Below are 15677 nucleotides of genomic sequence, written 5' to 3'. Positions count from 1 at the left end.
GCCACAGACGCCCATGAGGGCCCCTTCCGGCCTCTCTCTCCAGCCCCTCAGGGTCTCCCGTCCCTCCTGTCCTTCCCCCCTGCACTTCCTGCACCACCTTTAGATCTCGGTTTCCTTCTAGCCGTCCCCAGTCTGTGTTCGCTCTCAGTTCCTGTGTAACATCACAGAGTTGGGGCCATAAAACAATAAACGTTTGCACTCAGAGCGTCCCTGGGTCAGGCGGCCAGGGGTCACTCACTAGGCCCATTGTCCTTCGCCTTCCGAAGCTGAAGTCACACGTCTCCATCTCCCCGTGGAGACGGGAGTGGGGGAGTCTGTGTCCCGGCTCCTTCAGGCTGTTGTGGGACCTCCGTGCTTGGCTGTTGTCTCGCCTCAGAGCCCGTTTCACAGGCCTGTGTGCGACCCCCCTGGGCCGCCACCTTTGTTCCCTGTCAGAGGCTCGCTGAAGAGGGAGGCTTTCTGCCCTCAGGCCTAGCAGGAGAGTCCCCCTTCACTGGCTGACTGAGTCTCTGAGGTGACATCTGCAAGGGCGCAACATCCTCTTGTTCCCAACGCCCTCGAGTTGGCCTCCACCCAGCTTAGCATGAAAGTCACCAGGTGTCAAACAGTGAAGAGCTTTCTGCTGAGGAAAAGCTTCTCTCAAGACCCAGTGACCTTGTGTACCTGGAGGTTAGCTCCACGGCTTGGAAGCCAGCCTCACATGCTGGGGGAAAGGCAGCTCAGGTAGAGAAGGGAACACCAAGTAAAGGGTGCTGGGAGGGCCCGCCCGGGATGGGAGAGGCGCGCTGAAAGTAGACTGTAGACTGAACGTGAAGGCCACTCAATACCCGTATTGCAAACCACAACACCCTAAAGGAGAGAGAGAACAAAGGGGAATGCCCTGCCACAGAGGCGGGGTGGGGTGGGGGGAGTGGGCGTGGTGGGAGGGGTACTGGGAACACTGGTGGAGGGACGGGGACTCGAGCATTGTGTGACTGAAACGTAAGCACGAAAGTTTGTACGTCTGTAACTGTAACTCACGGTGATTCATTTAAATTTTTTTTTTTAAATTAAAAAAGAAAAAGATTCAGTGACCTGGGGCTGGAGCGATAGTACAGCAGGGAGGGCGTTTGCCTTGGGTGCAGCAGACTCAAGTTCAGTTCCCAGCACCCCATGTGGTTCTCCGAGCACTGATAGGGGTAATTCCTGAGTGCAGAGCCAGGAGGAATCCCTGTGCATCGCCGGGTGTGACCCGAAAAGGAAAAGAAAAAAAAAAGATGCAGTGAGAGAGGGACTGAGTCAAGAAGCACCTCCTTGAGGAAAGGTTGTGACGCGCTCGTGTGTACGGAGCTGGGATGGTGAAGGGTGGGAGTGGGCCGGGCTCTGTCTTCCCGGCAGAATTTCTCTCGTATCGTTTTATTTATTTATTTATTGCTTTTAGAGTCACACCCAGTCATGCACAGGGGTTACTCCTGGCTCTGCACCAGGAAATAACTCCTGGCGGTGCTCGGGGGACCATATGGGATGCTGGGAATGGAACCCGGGTCAGCCGTGTGCAAGGCAAACGCCCTCCCTGCTGAAGTATCGCTCCAGCCCCTCGCGTATCATTTTAGTCTGATTTCATTCCAGGTGTTTTCTGAGACCAGATTTTGGGTGTTATCAGCAACTAGATCCGGGCCGAGGGTCTTTGGGGGGGGAAAAGAAAGCTACCTCAGGCCACCCGGCGCCAGTGGATTGCAGTGAGATGTCCCAGGCAGGGCATGTGCTCAGTGGAAGATTAACTATTTCCTGAGGGGAGTCGTGACTGCCTCTAGGGCTGGGCTGGGGGCAACAGTATGACACTGGTAACGTCAAGCTTCCAGAATCCCCTGAACACTATTATCTGTGCCATGTTGTTTGCACGGTAGTGAGTCACACTGCGCCTACTCGAGGAAGAACCTGTTTGTCTTTTCAGAGTCCACAGATGGTGGAGGAGGCTGGACGTGTCCCCCACCCCCAAACTAGCTGGTGATCATCTTGGAACCACCACATGTTGCCTTCTTTTCGGGGAAGGGGCATTTTGCGGATGGGATGAGGATGAGAGCTTCTTGACGGGCCCAGAGAGACAGTACAGTGGGGAGGTGCTGCCTTGCAGGTGGCTGACCCGGGTTCCGTTCCCAGCACCATACATGGTCCCCTGAGCACAGCCAGGAGTAATCCCTGAGTACAGAGACAGAGACTTAAAATAGACTTTTTATTGACGACTAGGATTTGTGTACAAAGGATATTGATCCTACATCTGTTCTGGTGCTACTAAGGAAGATACTTCTTAACAATCTGTAGCGCATCTTTACCTTATTTATGGCATTTGAACTCGGGACTCACTCCTGGCTGGCGCTGGGGACCATACGGGGTACCGGGGATCGAATCCAGGTCAGGTGTGTGCGAGGCCAACTCCCTCCCTGCTGCACTATCACTCAGGACCTTTCATCCCATTGTCCCCACCCTCCGCCCCCTCTAATCTGACACTCCCAGGTATGTATTCTCGTATGCAAGAATGATTAAGATTGATGCAGTCCACCCCCATTGTAGGATAACGCTGGTTCGCCCTTCTTCCCTGGCCGCTGGGGGCTTGTGTTTGTTGATTGCCTCCTAACCTGTCAGTTACCTTTGTCTCCTGATCAGACTCTTATTGTAAATATTGTCTTTCTCTTCTCCTTACTGTCCTTTACATGATTAGTTATTTCAGAGCAGTTGCTTTTTGTGTGGATACAGGAAGACAGTTAAAAGGACAAGCCTGTGGCTTGGGAGTTGATTGACTCCAGATAATATTACCCCCTGGACATCTGCTTTCTCGACTTAAGCCTCAGTTTCCTTTACTTCCTTGATCCCCAAAAGCAGAGTCCCGATGAGGGACTGGATGGACCCAAAGTAAGCGGTGACCGATGAGCTACCCTGGCATCGAAATGGGCTTGGCCAAAGTGCCCTAATGCTTAACTATAAATTAAGAGCTTGGTCATGGGCAAATTCTGTCATGACCCTAAAGTAATAACTAGATTTGAACCCTGCTGGGGTTAGGAAGGATTGATCCGGCCTGAGCACTGTAGTCTGAGTCTGTGGTGAGATGTCCCCAGGAGAGTCACCCTACAAGCCTGAAAGTGTCTTTCACCATGTCCATACAGAATGGTCAATATTAGGAAGGAGAATTAAAGACGCTAATTAAGTTGCAGGTCCAAGGAGAGGAGAAACACACCTTCAGGGCTGTTTTGCCCTCATGGGCTGCAGGTGGTCGGGAAGACTGGACGAACATTTTTGATCCCGCTTCCCGTGGGGAGGCGTGCTTGGGGAGGCGTGGGGAGAGGGTTCAAAAGAGCGACTGCGGGGAGAAAAGGTTGGAGAAACGGATTCATGGTTGGTTGAATGGATTGCTGGATTGAGGGAGAGGGGTTTGAAGGAGAGACGGTTACAGAGACAGCGGAGAGAGAGAGAGAGAGAGAGAGAGAGAGAGAAGACAGATACAGCGGGAAGAAAGAATTGTGTGGATAGAGAGAGAGAAACAGAGAGAGAGAGTGAGAGAGAGAGAGAGAGGGTTGGAGAGAGCTGGGAGAGACGAGAGATTGAATAAACGGAGACTAATCAGCGAGCAGCTTGGCCCTCGTTCTTCCTTCCTGCCAAGGCCTCCCCGGGTGGAGAAGCGGCTTGAGAGCACCGAACACGGGCTGCGAGAGAGAACTGCCCAGAGAGCCCGCGAACATCCTTTCACGTGTCTTCCCTGAGCGAGCATGAGGGGCTTACACAGCCCTGCGCCTGGGGATTTGCCCAGCTCCGAGAGCGCGCGTGGGATTTTTACACCCCGTGATTGTTTCTCCGTGCACAGAGGAGTGAGGTCACCCTGTGTTTGTCCTTTTGCCTCGACTGACTTCCCTCAGCAGACTCCCTTTAGTTCCATCCAAGCTGCCACACACTGCATGACTTTTTTCCTTCATGGCTGCATAGTATTCCATATGTGTCTGTACCACAGCTTCCCTATGTGTTCATCAGTCGTTGGGCATTTGGCGTTGCTTTTATATCCTGACTGTTGTACTGAGTGTCAGTGAATATAGGTGTTCATGTATCTCTTTGAATTAATGTTTTTGTGGTTGGGTGGTAGATGCCTGGTGGAATAGCTGAGTCAAATGGGAACCTCATTCTTTTTTTTTTTTTTTGAGAAATCTACACATTGATTTATTGCCATAGAGGCAGAACCAGGTAATATTTTCACCAGCAGTGATTGAGGATTCCTTTTTCACTACCTAGCCACCAACATTTGTTGTTTTCAGTTTGTGTGTGTGTGTGTGTGTGTTTATAAATGTGTTGTTAAATGATGCCTCATTGATATTTTGGTTTGTGTTTCCTTGATACTGTCACAAAACATTTTTCATATATATACTTATTGGCCATTCCAGTGTTGTTTTTGGGTGTCTATTCATCTGTTTTCTCAGTGTTGATAAATCCTTAAATATATTAACAGTTAATCTGTGACAGAGGAGTTGGGTACTTGAAATGGAGCTAGGGAAATCTTCAATAAATGGTGTTGACAAAACTGGATCACCACTTGTAAAAAACAAATGAGACATTCCTTATCTCACGCCCTACACAAAAATTAATTTAAAATAGATTAAGGACCTAGAGATTTTACCAGAAACCATGGAATGCATTCAAGAAAATAGGTAGAACTTTCCAGAATCTGACATCAAAAGGGTAATCCATGACCTGATTCCACTGGCAAAGATAACAAAACTAAAAAAGTGGGACTCTATGAAATTGAAGAGGATTTGCATGGCAACAGAAATTAGAGCTAAAAATAAAAAGACACCCAACTGGAAGAAGGTATTCTCTTTTTTTTCCTTTTCTTGTTTTTTTTTTTTTTTTTTTGCTTTTTGGGTCAACCCATCGATGCTCAGGGGTTACTCCTGGCTCTACGCTCAGGAATTACTCCTGGCGGTGCTGGGGAACCATATGGGGTGCTGGGAATTGAACCCGGGTCAGCCGCGTGCAAGGCAAATGCCCTACCCGCTGTACTATCACTCCAGCCCCTGGAAGAAGGTATTATCACATAATATTTTAGATAAAGAGTAACATCCAAAAATCTAGAAAACACTCACAAAGCTATGCGTTCATACGTTTTCGACATTTTTCCCCTGGACGTCTATAAACATGTACCCATCATTCAACTTCAACAGTTAGCAATATTTTTTCCCCAGGAAGTACTCATCTTTTCCTTTCATTTTTATACAATTTTTTTGTAGTTTGTTTTGTGCTTCCCTGAGACGTCATTAATTTTTAAAATTGTGTTGCTCCTGGATGCAGCAGAAGCTTTCAGGCTGAGTGAAGTCAGCCTGGGCGAGGGGCAGATAAGCGTCTCTCCCATGTGGATATTAAGAAACGCAGCAAGGGAATACATTAACAAATGGCAGGTGGTGACAGAGAGTCTGTCTACAGAGTGGATTTGCCAAGGGGTGGGAGGGTGGCGGGAAGGGGTCTTGAGACATTCGTGGAGGGGCATTGGTGTTGGGTGTGTTGTTGGAACTCATGAACACTCTTGTAAATCACAGTCTCCAGATTTTATGGGGGAGGGGGTTGCTATTGTTTGTAGGGTTGAGTATTTCTGCCTTGATCCAATGCTTGTTCTTTTGGGTCATAATTATGGCTCTTGTTAACTTTGAGTTTTACAGAGATAGCGCCCTTGGTGTAAAATCTCTGGCATATCAGAGCATGACAAGTTTCAGTGTGAACGTGTGTCTTCTCCTGAACAACATGCACTTTCCTTGTACAGCACAAGTTCTTGATTTGGGCCTTGGGAACGTGCCCAGTCGCCCCTGCAGGGTCACTGTGTCACCATAACGCCTGTCAGGCATCCTTTAACCCTTAGAAGACTAATTGGTCAATCAGGAAATGTCAAAATTGACGCCTAAGCCAGCTGTGCCACAATTTTTTCTTTTTTTAAAGAAAGTGATTTTTCCCAATTTCCCCCCTTCTTTCAGTGTGCCGCCAGGACTTGAAGGCATGAAACAACAGGACCTCTACAATAAGATAATGGCTAAAATATTAGAAAACTATGATTCACTCTTTGACGTAGACTATGCAGAAAGTGATCACCAGCGGTGTCAAAACCTGGGAAGGCTCATATTAGTAAAAGTAAGTGAACTTCCGTATTTGACTTTTAATATTTCCATATTTTCAATAAAAATTTTTATTTCTTTGTCTAAGAAATCTATAGAGAGATAACTTTTGATTGCTTTTCCTTTGTTCGTTCAGTTGTTTGTCTGAAATCCATATTCTGTCTGGTGTTTCTTAAACTGATACATATCCTGCAAATTTAGAAAATAATTGGTTTGGGCTGGAGCGATAGTCCAGTGGGTAGGGTATGGGCTTTGCACATGGCTGACCCAGGCCCGGTCCTTGGCACCCCTCATGGTCCCCTGAGCAGGACCAGGAGTAATTCCTGAGTGCAGAGACAAGAGTAATCCCTGAGCATTGCTCACCCCCAAACCAAAAAAAAAAAAGAAAGAAAGAAAAGAAAGAAAGAAATGCTTTGATATTTTCTTGCTACTTGCTATGAACTCATCTCAAAGTCACTATCCTCAGTCCAGTGCTCTGGAGGAAGGCTGGTGTCATATTTTACTTTGTTTTCTTTTGCATGTTTTGGGGCCATGCGGGGCTGTGCTCAGGGCTTGCCCCTGGCTCTGTGCTCCAGGAACCACATGGGGTTCCTGCTGTCACCCACATCAGCCTGGTGTTTGCACGTACGGCAGGCCCCTTACCCACGGGACTATGTCTCTGGCCCTAAGGTGGCATTGTTAAAACTATAAAGGAAAACATGAAAATTCCAACTAAATATTTTAATATACTGGCTGCAATAAGTCAAATATGTGTAGTTCTGGAAAGACTTAAAATTAAGCGTCGTAACATCCATAACCCACATTGCCCACAAGCGGAAAAGGCAGGAGGGTATCTTACTTCTTTCTCGCATGAGATGAATCATCACAGGTCGCCGTGGGAGTTTTCCTGAGGCTTATCGCAGGCCAGGCTGGTCCGTGCTCTGTGGGTACACGGCCATGGGGCGGGGGGCGGGGGAGGAGCATCAGAGAGACGTTCCCATCTCCTCACGCGGAAGCCATGGCCTAAAAGAGTAAATAAAAGTTACCAAGACCCCTACCAAAATGCAAAAGAAGAGCAAGATCAGGCTTTCTCCCATTTCGTATCGGGTTTTGGAGCACCCGCAGAGCAAGGACTCACTCCTGGGTTCCGCCGTACCTGCCCGACCGTCTCTCTGCCCCACCGTAGGTTTCCTTACCTAGAATCCACGCTGTTCACTGCACACTCCTTTCCCGGGGTAGAGGACATCTGAGTTGAACGCACTGAGCAGGAATCTTGCCGTTCCGATAAAGAGAACTTTGAGCTGGACTGAGGGAAGGCAAGAAAACACAAAGATACAAGATAATCTGAAAAGCTTTGGAGAAGCTCTAGCATCATTTAAGGCGAGCTGATCTGGTAGCTAAAAAATTGTATCTGTGATTCACAAGAGAATATTTTTTTTTTTAGTGTGAGTTTTTCTAAGAAGTTAGTATTGGGGCTGGAGCGATAGCACAGTGGGGAGGGCGTTTGCCTTGCACGAGGCCGACCTGGGTTCAATCCCCAGCATCCCATATAGTCCCCTGAGCACCGCCAGGAGTTAACTGCTGAGTGCAGAGCCAGGAGTAACCCCTGTGCATAGCCAGGTGAGACCCAAAAAGCAAAAAAAAAAAAAAAAAAAAAAAAAGAGGAAGGGCAAGAAATTATTATTAACTGGAAAACAATGTCTGCGTTGGGGCTGGGGAGAGCCTGCAGGAGCCCCGGGCTTTCTGCTCGTACCCCCAGGAGTGACTTTACCTCCCCGGCACCACCGGCTGTGCCCAAAAAAGCACACAAAAATCCCCACCCAAATTAATTTGAACTTTGGTGCTCTGGTTTCCTTAACACTGTGATGGGTAGCCCTGTAGCACTGTCGTCCCATTGTTCATCGATTTGCTTGAGCGGGCACCAGTAACATCTCCATTGTGAGACTTGTTGTTGCTGGTTTTGGCATATCCAATACGCCACGGGGAGCTTGCCAGGCTCTGCCGTGCGGGCGGGATACTCTCGGTAGCTTGCCCGGCTCTCCGAGAGAGACGGAGGAATTGAACCCAGGTTGGCAGCGTGCAAGGTAAACGTCCTCCCCGCTGTGCTATCACTCCCAAATATTCAGCGGCTGTGCTTCATCTGTACCCCCGGGAAGCACTTTCTAATACATATTTTGACAAACCTCGGTAAGATACTAAGGCAGGCTTAGAGTGTAATAGAAACAGAGAGTACGGCGTGCTGGGTGCAGAGAGGACCTGGGCCAGGCTGGCGAGAGGCTGTTCTGCCAGTCCGCCACGACGGGTGCCCTGGGCAAGAGCGTCTGACTGGGGAATCCCGCAGCCGTTGTGTGCAAACACGCTAAGAGCAGGCGTGGAGGAACAGGGTGAGACACACGCTGGTGAGACTGTGAGAACCATGGCCGTAGCTCAGTGATGGCCATGCATGACACACGCATGACCCAAGCTTCCCGTCGAGGCAGCTCCGTGCCGCGGAGGAGAGAGCTACGCTCCAGGCTTGCGCCCTGCAGCTCCGAGGCGGTTGCTTTATCTATTTGCTTTGCTGCCGTCTCGGGAACCTGACCTTGCTGATTGTCTGAGCGGAGATGCCGAGCAATCTGCCGATAGGAAAACAGAGTGTGATTTGCTGGACTTCGTTACGACTAAGGGGATGAAACGGACATTGCACAATGGCGCGCACCCGTGTTGTCTCAGGCTCCGGAATAACAAAGGACACGCCGGTTGTGTTGACTGCGGTTACGCACGTAGGAAGCAGCTTTGCTTTGCTTTTCTTCTTCTTGGCCACAGCGGGCAACGCTCAGGGATTACTCCCAGCAGCGCTTGGGGGACCACATGGGATGCCGGGAATCGAACCCAGGGGTCGGCCGCGTGCAAGGCAAACTCATTCCCCTCTAGACTGTCTCTCCAGCCCCAGGAAGCAGCCTGTTTTTTTTGAGGGGGGGGTAGGGACACCTAGCAGTGCTCAAACTTACTCCTGGCACTGTGCTCAGAGCTAACTCCTGGAGGGACTCGGGGGACCCTATGTCGTGCCAAGAATCATTCTTGGGTGGGCCACGTACAAGGCAAGCCCCTCCTCCGCCGTGCTGGTCCCAGGGAGCGGCTTTTGGAAGCCCCTGTTACCATGGAAACGCTAGGTAGAGATCAGAGGGAAACTGTGTTACCTACAGCGAAATCATTAACATGCTGAAAAGTAAGAAAAACAGGAGCCAGAGTGAGAGCACAGCAGGGAGAGCACTCGCCTTGCACGCAGCTGACCCAGGTTCAAGCCCAGTCTGTGGCACCACTTATGGCCCCCCAAGCCTGCCAGGAGTGACCCCTGAGAACAGAGACAGGCGTTAGCCCTGAGCACTGCTGGGTGTGGCCCCCCAAAGGAGGGCAGGTTCAGCTTTTGAAGAGACGTGTACAGAAACGAAACAGAGAACAAGTGGGGAATCTGCAGGCGTGGCAGGGCACCGAGTGCCCGGCTGAGAGCGGGCACAGGCCAAGGAAGCAGCGGAGACAGGCGGGGCCTTCGAGAGGAAACCTGCTCAGGGCAGCTAACGGTTGGGAAGGATCGAAGCTTCTCGCGCCCCTGGGAGCTAAATGGAACGTTGGGGCTCACAGAGCTATAACTGTCATCATGTTTGGACCCAGATGAAGAGCTTTGACCAAGTGTTGGAATATGGATTGGTCTGAAACTTAGGAAGAGCTTCTGGATTTGTCTGTGTCAGTGGCAGGATTTCGTGGCTTAAATTAGCATAAACTGGACACAGTTGCAAATTGAAACAGAGTTAAGAGATAGGTCAGAGAGAGAGAGAGGAAGAGAGAGACACAGAGAGAGAGGGAGGAGAGAGACAGAGGGAGAGAGAAACAGAGAGAGAGGGGCAGACAGAGACAGAGGAAGAGAGGGAGAGAGAGAGACAAAGGCAGAGACAGAGACAGAGAGACAGAGAGGAGAGAGAGAGGACAGAGAGGGGGAGAGAGACAGAGAGACAGAGAGAGAGGACAGAGAGAGGGAGAGAGACAGAGAGAGGGAGGAGAGAGACAGAGGGAGAGGGAGAGAGACACAGAGAGAGGGAGAGAGGCAGAGAGAGACAGAGGAAGAGAGGGAGAGAGAGAGACAGAGGCAGAGACAGAGAGAAACAGAGAGGAGAGAGAGAGAGGACAGAGAGGGGAGAGAGACAGAGAGACAGAGAGAGAGAGGAAGAGAGAGACAGAGAGAGAGGAAGAGAGAGACAGAGAGGGGGCGAGACACATAGAAAGGGAGAGGGGCAGAGAGAGATAGAGGAAGAGAGGGAGAGAGAGAGAGACAGAGGCAGAGGCAGACAGAGACAGAGAGGAGAGAGAGGACAGAGAGGGGGAGTGTGTGGGCGTGTACATCCACTCATTTCCCTCTCCTTAACAATAAGAAACGTTTTATTTGGATTCACAGCAATGCCCTTAGAGTCGGCTGGGCTTTCCCTTGGCCAGGCTGGTCCCTGAGAACTTTCTAAGTTTTCTCTGACTTTCAGGTCAGAGGAGAGTCAGGGTCTCCGGGGAGATTCGCATCCCTGTCATCCCATCATCTGAAACCGTGAAAACCCTCTGACGTGGTGTCGGGTCCAAGCCATCAAGCCCTGCGAAGGGATTTCCAAAGCCATCTTAGGGGCTGGAGATGCGCACAGCAGGTCTGGGCGCTTGCCTTGCGCCTGTTTCTCTCTGGTCCCCCGAGCACTGCCGGGAGTAGTTCCTCAGTGCAGAGCCAGGCGTGAGCATCGCGGCTGCGGTCCCGGAACCACCGACCAACCAAAGCCAAGCGCATTATAGACATGGACAGTGCTTTTATAATCTGGTACTTGGATCTCTTTTTGTTTTATTTGACTTGCTTGGATGATAATGCAAATTATAGAGTAACCAAAGAGCTCGTTGGCTCATTTGGAGACAGTCTCATGACAGGTAAACTTTGGTACATCTGCCAATAAGTTTGAAGGATAAAGCAATGGAACGAATTCTGAACTCAGACACAGTGTGTTCGAATTTCCAGGTTGTGTGACTAATCCCCCAATCTATTCTTCAGTCTCGCTTCTCCTAGTCTAGAGAATGAGAAAGGTATCGGAAAGGTCACTGTGTATTTTGCTGTTAGTGTTATAATTCAATGAGGTAATAAACACACGTGTTCAAGGGCAGGGCAATAAATAGTACAGCAGGTAGGGCATTTGCCTTGCACATGGCCAACCCAGGGTTCTGTCCCCAGCCCCTGAAAAGATCTCATGAGCCCACCAGGAGTGGCCCCTGAGTGCAGAGTTGGCAGTTACCCCTGAGCACTGCCATGTGTGCCCCCCACAGCCCCCCAAAAAAAGGAAAGAAAAAAGTGCACAATCAATTTTGACCTTTAAAATAAAAACCCACTGGGTCCTTTGAGAAGATCACCATTCCTCTCTTTACATAAAGGGAAACCAGTTTGCTAATAGAAATAAAGCGGAGTAAAAAAAACATAGAAGTGATAGTTTTATCTCTTATTATATAACAATCAAAATTGTTATTTTCTCATTTCTATGGGAGAGAATTCTTTAGATTTCACACATCTTACAACTCAGTATCCTTGTTGTCTCCGCTTAGTTAACAATATTAATATTCCTGTATCTTTGGACATATGAGGATAAGATCATGCTCTCAATGACCAGAATTTTTTTTTTCTTTTTGGGTCATGCCCGGCGATGCACAGGGGTTACTCCTGGCTCTGCACTCAGGAATTACTACTGGTGGTGCTCAGGGGACCATATAGGATGCTGGGATTTGAACCCGGATTGGCCGCATGCAAGGCAAACGCCCTACCCACTGTGCTATCGCTCCAGCCCCATCAATGACCAGAATTTAAGGAGTCCATCCAGAGCCACTTTCTAAAAATCATTCATTAAAAAGCCCATAAAACTTCTTTAAGAAGAAAGAAGCTTTATAGAAGAATAAATGGAGTGTTTAAATGCCTGTGTGAAAACGACTGGATTCCAGAAGGTTCTGGAGGAGGAGGAGGAGGAGGAGGAAGAGGAGGAGGAGGAGGAGGAGGAGGAGGAGGAGGAGGAGGAGCCCTTCCAGGTGGGCAAGTGTGTTTCCACTTGGTGTGTTTGTGCGGGGATGACCCGCCATGTCCGGTTGCCCCCCAGTAAGCAGGAGGGGCTGGGCAGGAGCTGTGCTATTGAGACTTCTAACTGCGTAGGGAAATGGGCGGGAGCAGGAGCACGGCTGGCGGCCCTCGGGACAGGATGGAGTTCACTGAAGCCGTCCTTGGGATGTTTGTCTTTGGTGCAAGCAGGAAACCGGTGAGTCACGCTCTGCTCCTTTTGTAACCGGCAGCAGGGGGTGACCCGGTACTTACTTCTGTTCGGCCGCGCAGACGCCCCTGAGGTCTGTAGCACGTTCCTCAGCCTCACGACCCGACGGGCGTCCCTGCCCCGAAGGCCACCGTCTGCCTGCCTGATTCCCCCTCCCAACCCCTTCCCTGCAGGCCTTTGAAAATGAGTCCACGTCCCTCCCCCGTTTTCCCCAGATTCTCAATGGTTTCACCGTGACAGAAGATCTAGTTACTGCAGGAAGGAGTTCTGGGAGCCTCTCAGGAAACATTTGGAAACATTTGGAAACACCTTTGCTCTCCTGGGGCTCCGAGGGTGACATTTGGAAACACCTTTGCTCTCCTGGGGCTCCGCGGGTGACATTTGGAAACACCTTTGCTCTCCTGGGGCTCCGAGGGTGTTGCGTGTTGGCTCCTGGCGCTTTGGTCCACACTTTGCTGAAGTAGCGAGTGGCCTTCGTGGCTGGTTAATGGCCTTCTTAGCTGGCCTACGGTTGTGGCCAGTCTTTCATTCACTTAAGATAAGGCTTTCCTTTTGGTTTTTATGTGTTTTTCAATATCTTTGTTTCACTAGCGTTTCAAGGAAAGAGCATTAATAGAACATCCTTTATTTTGTCTACCAGACTGTAAGGTCAAAGCTGTGTTTCTCAACAACTGGGTCAGGGGAACTGCATGCTTAGGTAGGCTTCTGACAGCCACAGTTAATCTTCTCCATCTTCGGAATCGTTCTCCTGATAAGGTCATCAAAATCCGGACATAGACGAAACTTGTCCTTCACACTCTCTGAGGGATGAGATTTCCAGACATTTCCAGAGCGAAAACTGGCTACAACAAAAATAATGATTCAAAGAATGGACCACGAAATCAAATCTGCATTTGTTAGCTGCTTCTTGGTTGTCTCCTGTGGAGAAAGCATAGTTCAGAGCAGAGAGTGCATCTGGGAGCAGTGACATCAGAAGCCTCGACCCTCGTAAAGGGGCAGAAAGGAATCAAAAGTCACTAAGCAGAGAAGGCCATGTGTGGAGGCCGGGGGGTAGTGCGTCCTGTGGAGAAAAGCAGGGAAGGGCAGGAGTAATGCGGCTGGAGTAATGGGGTGTCCTTTGTGCAGTTGAAGCGCACCTTGCAGACGTGAGGCCGACCACACTGGAGTGCTGTCACTAGCGCTGCCGTTTGTCATCCTTGGGATCTCAAATGTGAGCTCCAGCACATCGCAGCCGGTGTGTGCGAGCACCACGACTAAGCACGCAGCCCCCGCCAGGGAGTGTGTGAGCGTCAGAGTCAAGCGAACAAGGCCGAGTGTGTGGAGAGCCATAATCAAGCATGTGACCCCCCGGACATTGCAACGGTAGCAGAAAGGCAGCAAGGAAGTCACACGGGATGGGCAGTGTGCCTTGTCAACAAACGGCATCGGAGCAACTCGAAGGAGCTCAGGGAGAAGAGCGAGCGACAGTGACTTCAGGGAGAAGAGCGAGGGCCGGAACGGAAGTGAAGCTGGTGTGTTCTATGGACAGTTGGGCAGGCAGGGGGCGGGGGCAGGTTGCAGGACAGTGAGCAAGGCCAGAAGGATGAGAGCAACCGGGACCACATCTCATTCGCACGCCTAGAGATTGTGTCAGGACCGCGCTTTTCCCAGCGTCATATTTTGTTGGACAGGAAGGAGCAAAGTGCTGTGGTGCGACTCTCCTATTGAAGGATTAGTCTGACTGTAGGCAGAGGTGGATAGTGAGACGGGTGGGGCACTGTCGAGAGTCCATCACGGTGGTCTGGTTCCGAGGCAACGATGCCTCAGTGAACACGGGTCCCCAGATGGCTTTTCTGTGTTGTGTTTTGGGGCCCTTGGGGGTATTCCAAGAAGTGGAATTGCTGAATCATATGGAAGGTCAGTGCCTAGTTTTTGGATGTCTGTATTGTTTTCCAGAAAGGTTGGACCATTCTACATCCCCTCCCGCCCCCAGCAGTGATTGAGGGTCCCTTCCTCCTCCCTCCCCACGCACCTCCCGTGCCAATGCCAGTAGGTTGTTCTTGTTCTTTGTGTTCCATGCCAGTCTCTCTGGTGTGAGGCCGTCTCTCATTGTTGTTCTGATCTGCATTGCTCTGATGAGAAGAGATGCACAACATTTTTTTTCATGTGTCTTTTGAGCATCTCTGTGTCTTTGAGTGTTGTGCATTAAGCCATATTAGGAATGGTACTAGAAACCATAACACCTAAGAGGGGGAAGAATAAAAGGCAGGGTTGGGGGTGGGAGGGAAATTGGGGACACTGGTGAAGGGAGATAGACACTGGTGGCAGGATTGGTGTTGGGGTGTGATATGCTTAAAACTCTGTCATGAAAAACTTTGTAAGTCGTGGTGCCTCAATTCAAAAAGATGAGAAAAAAGAGAAAGTAAAGAAATGAAGGGAGAAGGGAGGGGGAGGAGGGGAAGGGAAGGGAGGGGATGGGGAGGGGAGCGGGAAGGAGACTGGTGTCCTCACCACGGGAGGGACTGGGAGTAGAGGAAGGGAGAAGGTTACAGGTAAACGCGGCTATGGAAGGGCGACACGTAGGGAAGAGCAGAGGCCCCGTGAGCGAGAGAAACTGCGAAGACGACAAATCAGCTAGAAGAGCATTAGGAGCACAGAGGATGTTTGCCTCAGTGACTTAGGAGGGGAGAAACCTGGAGTGGTGGTGAGTGTTAGGGTGTGTTTAAGAGAACAAGTGACTTAAGTGGAGAAAAAAGAAAAACATTGAAAAGGAGATGGTTAAGGTGACAATTTATGGATTGTCCATATGGTCCTGGATTTATCAAGGAGGATGGCAGATACTGGCTGGGGTGGGCAGGAAGGCTGCGAGCCTGGACTCTGAGTGTGTGTGTGTGTGTGTGTGTGTGTGTGTGTGTGTGAGAGAGAGAGAGAGAGAGAGAGAGAGAGAGAGAGAGAAAGAGAGAGAGACAGAGACAGAGACAGAGACAGAGACAGAGAGACAGAGAGGGAGAGAGAGAGAGAGAGAAACAGAGAGATGGGGAGAGAGGAAAGGGGGAGGAGATTCAGGTAGAGCCTCGTATCTGTGGGCAGACTTTGGGATACTGTGATTCATGGATTGCTAAATACTAATCAGGAAATTCCAAGATGAGTTTTACTTTTCTTTTGTATTTCCAATAAATATCTTATAAGTCTTTGGGAGATTTTGGGGAATTGTCTTCAGAATGCATAGCATTCAATTTCTTTCTATCTTTGGGCTAGGAAGTCTTTGTACTCTGAAGCTTTCTTTGATTTTAGG

The 15677-nt window shown here is 49.8% G+C and overlaps 1 protein-coding gene across 1 annotated transcript in view; it reads left to right on the top strand.

Annotated features, from left to right (window-relative positions):
• Nucleotides 1-15677, top strand: part of FAM13A (family with sequence similarity 13 member A) — a 246164-nt gene that overhangs the window by 89116 nt on the left and 141371 nt on the right. The window contains exon 5 of the mRNA XM_055138786.1: nucleotides 5982-6135. Within this exon, the coding sequence (XP_054994761.1) occupies nucleotides 5982-6135 (154 nt within the window). The remainder of the gene's footprint in view (nucleotides 1-5981; nucleotides 6136-15677) is intronic.

The sequence above is a fragment of the Sorex araneus genome, chromosome 5 (genome assembly GCF_027595985.1).
Source record: "Sorex araneus isolate mSorAra2 chromosome 5, mSorAra2.pri, whole genome shotgun sequence".
Classification (NCBI taxonomy): domain Eukaryota; kingdom Metazoa; phylum Chordata; class Mammalia; order Eulipotyphla; family Soricidae; genus Sorex; species Sorex araneus.
This window is presented reverse-complemented; position numbering and strand designations above follow the sequence as displayed.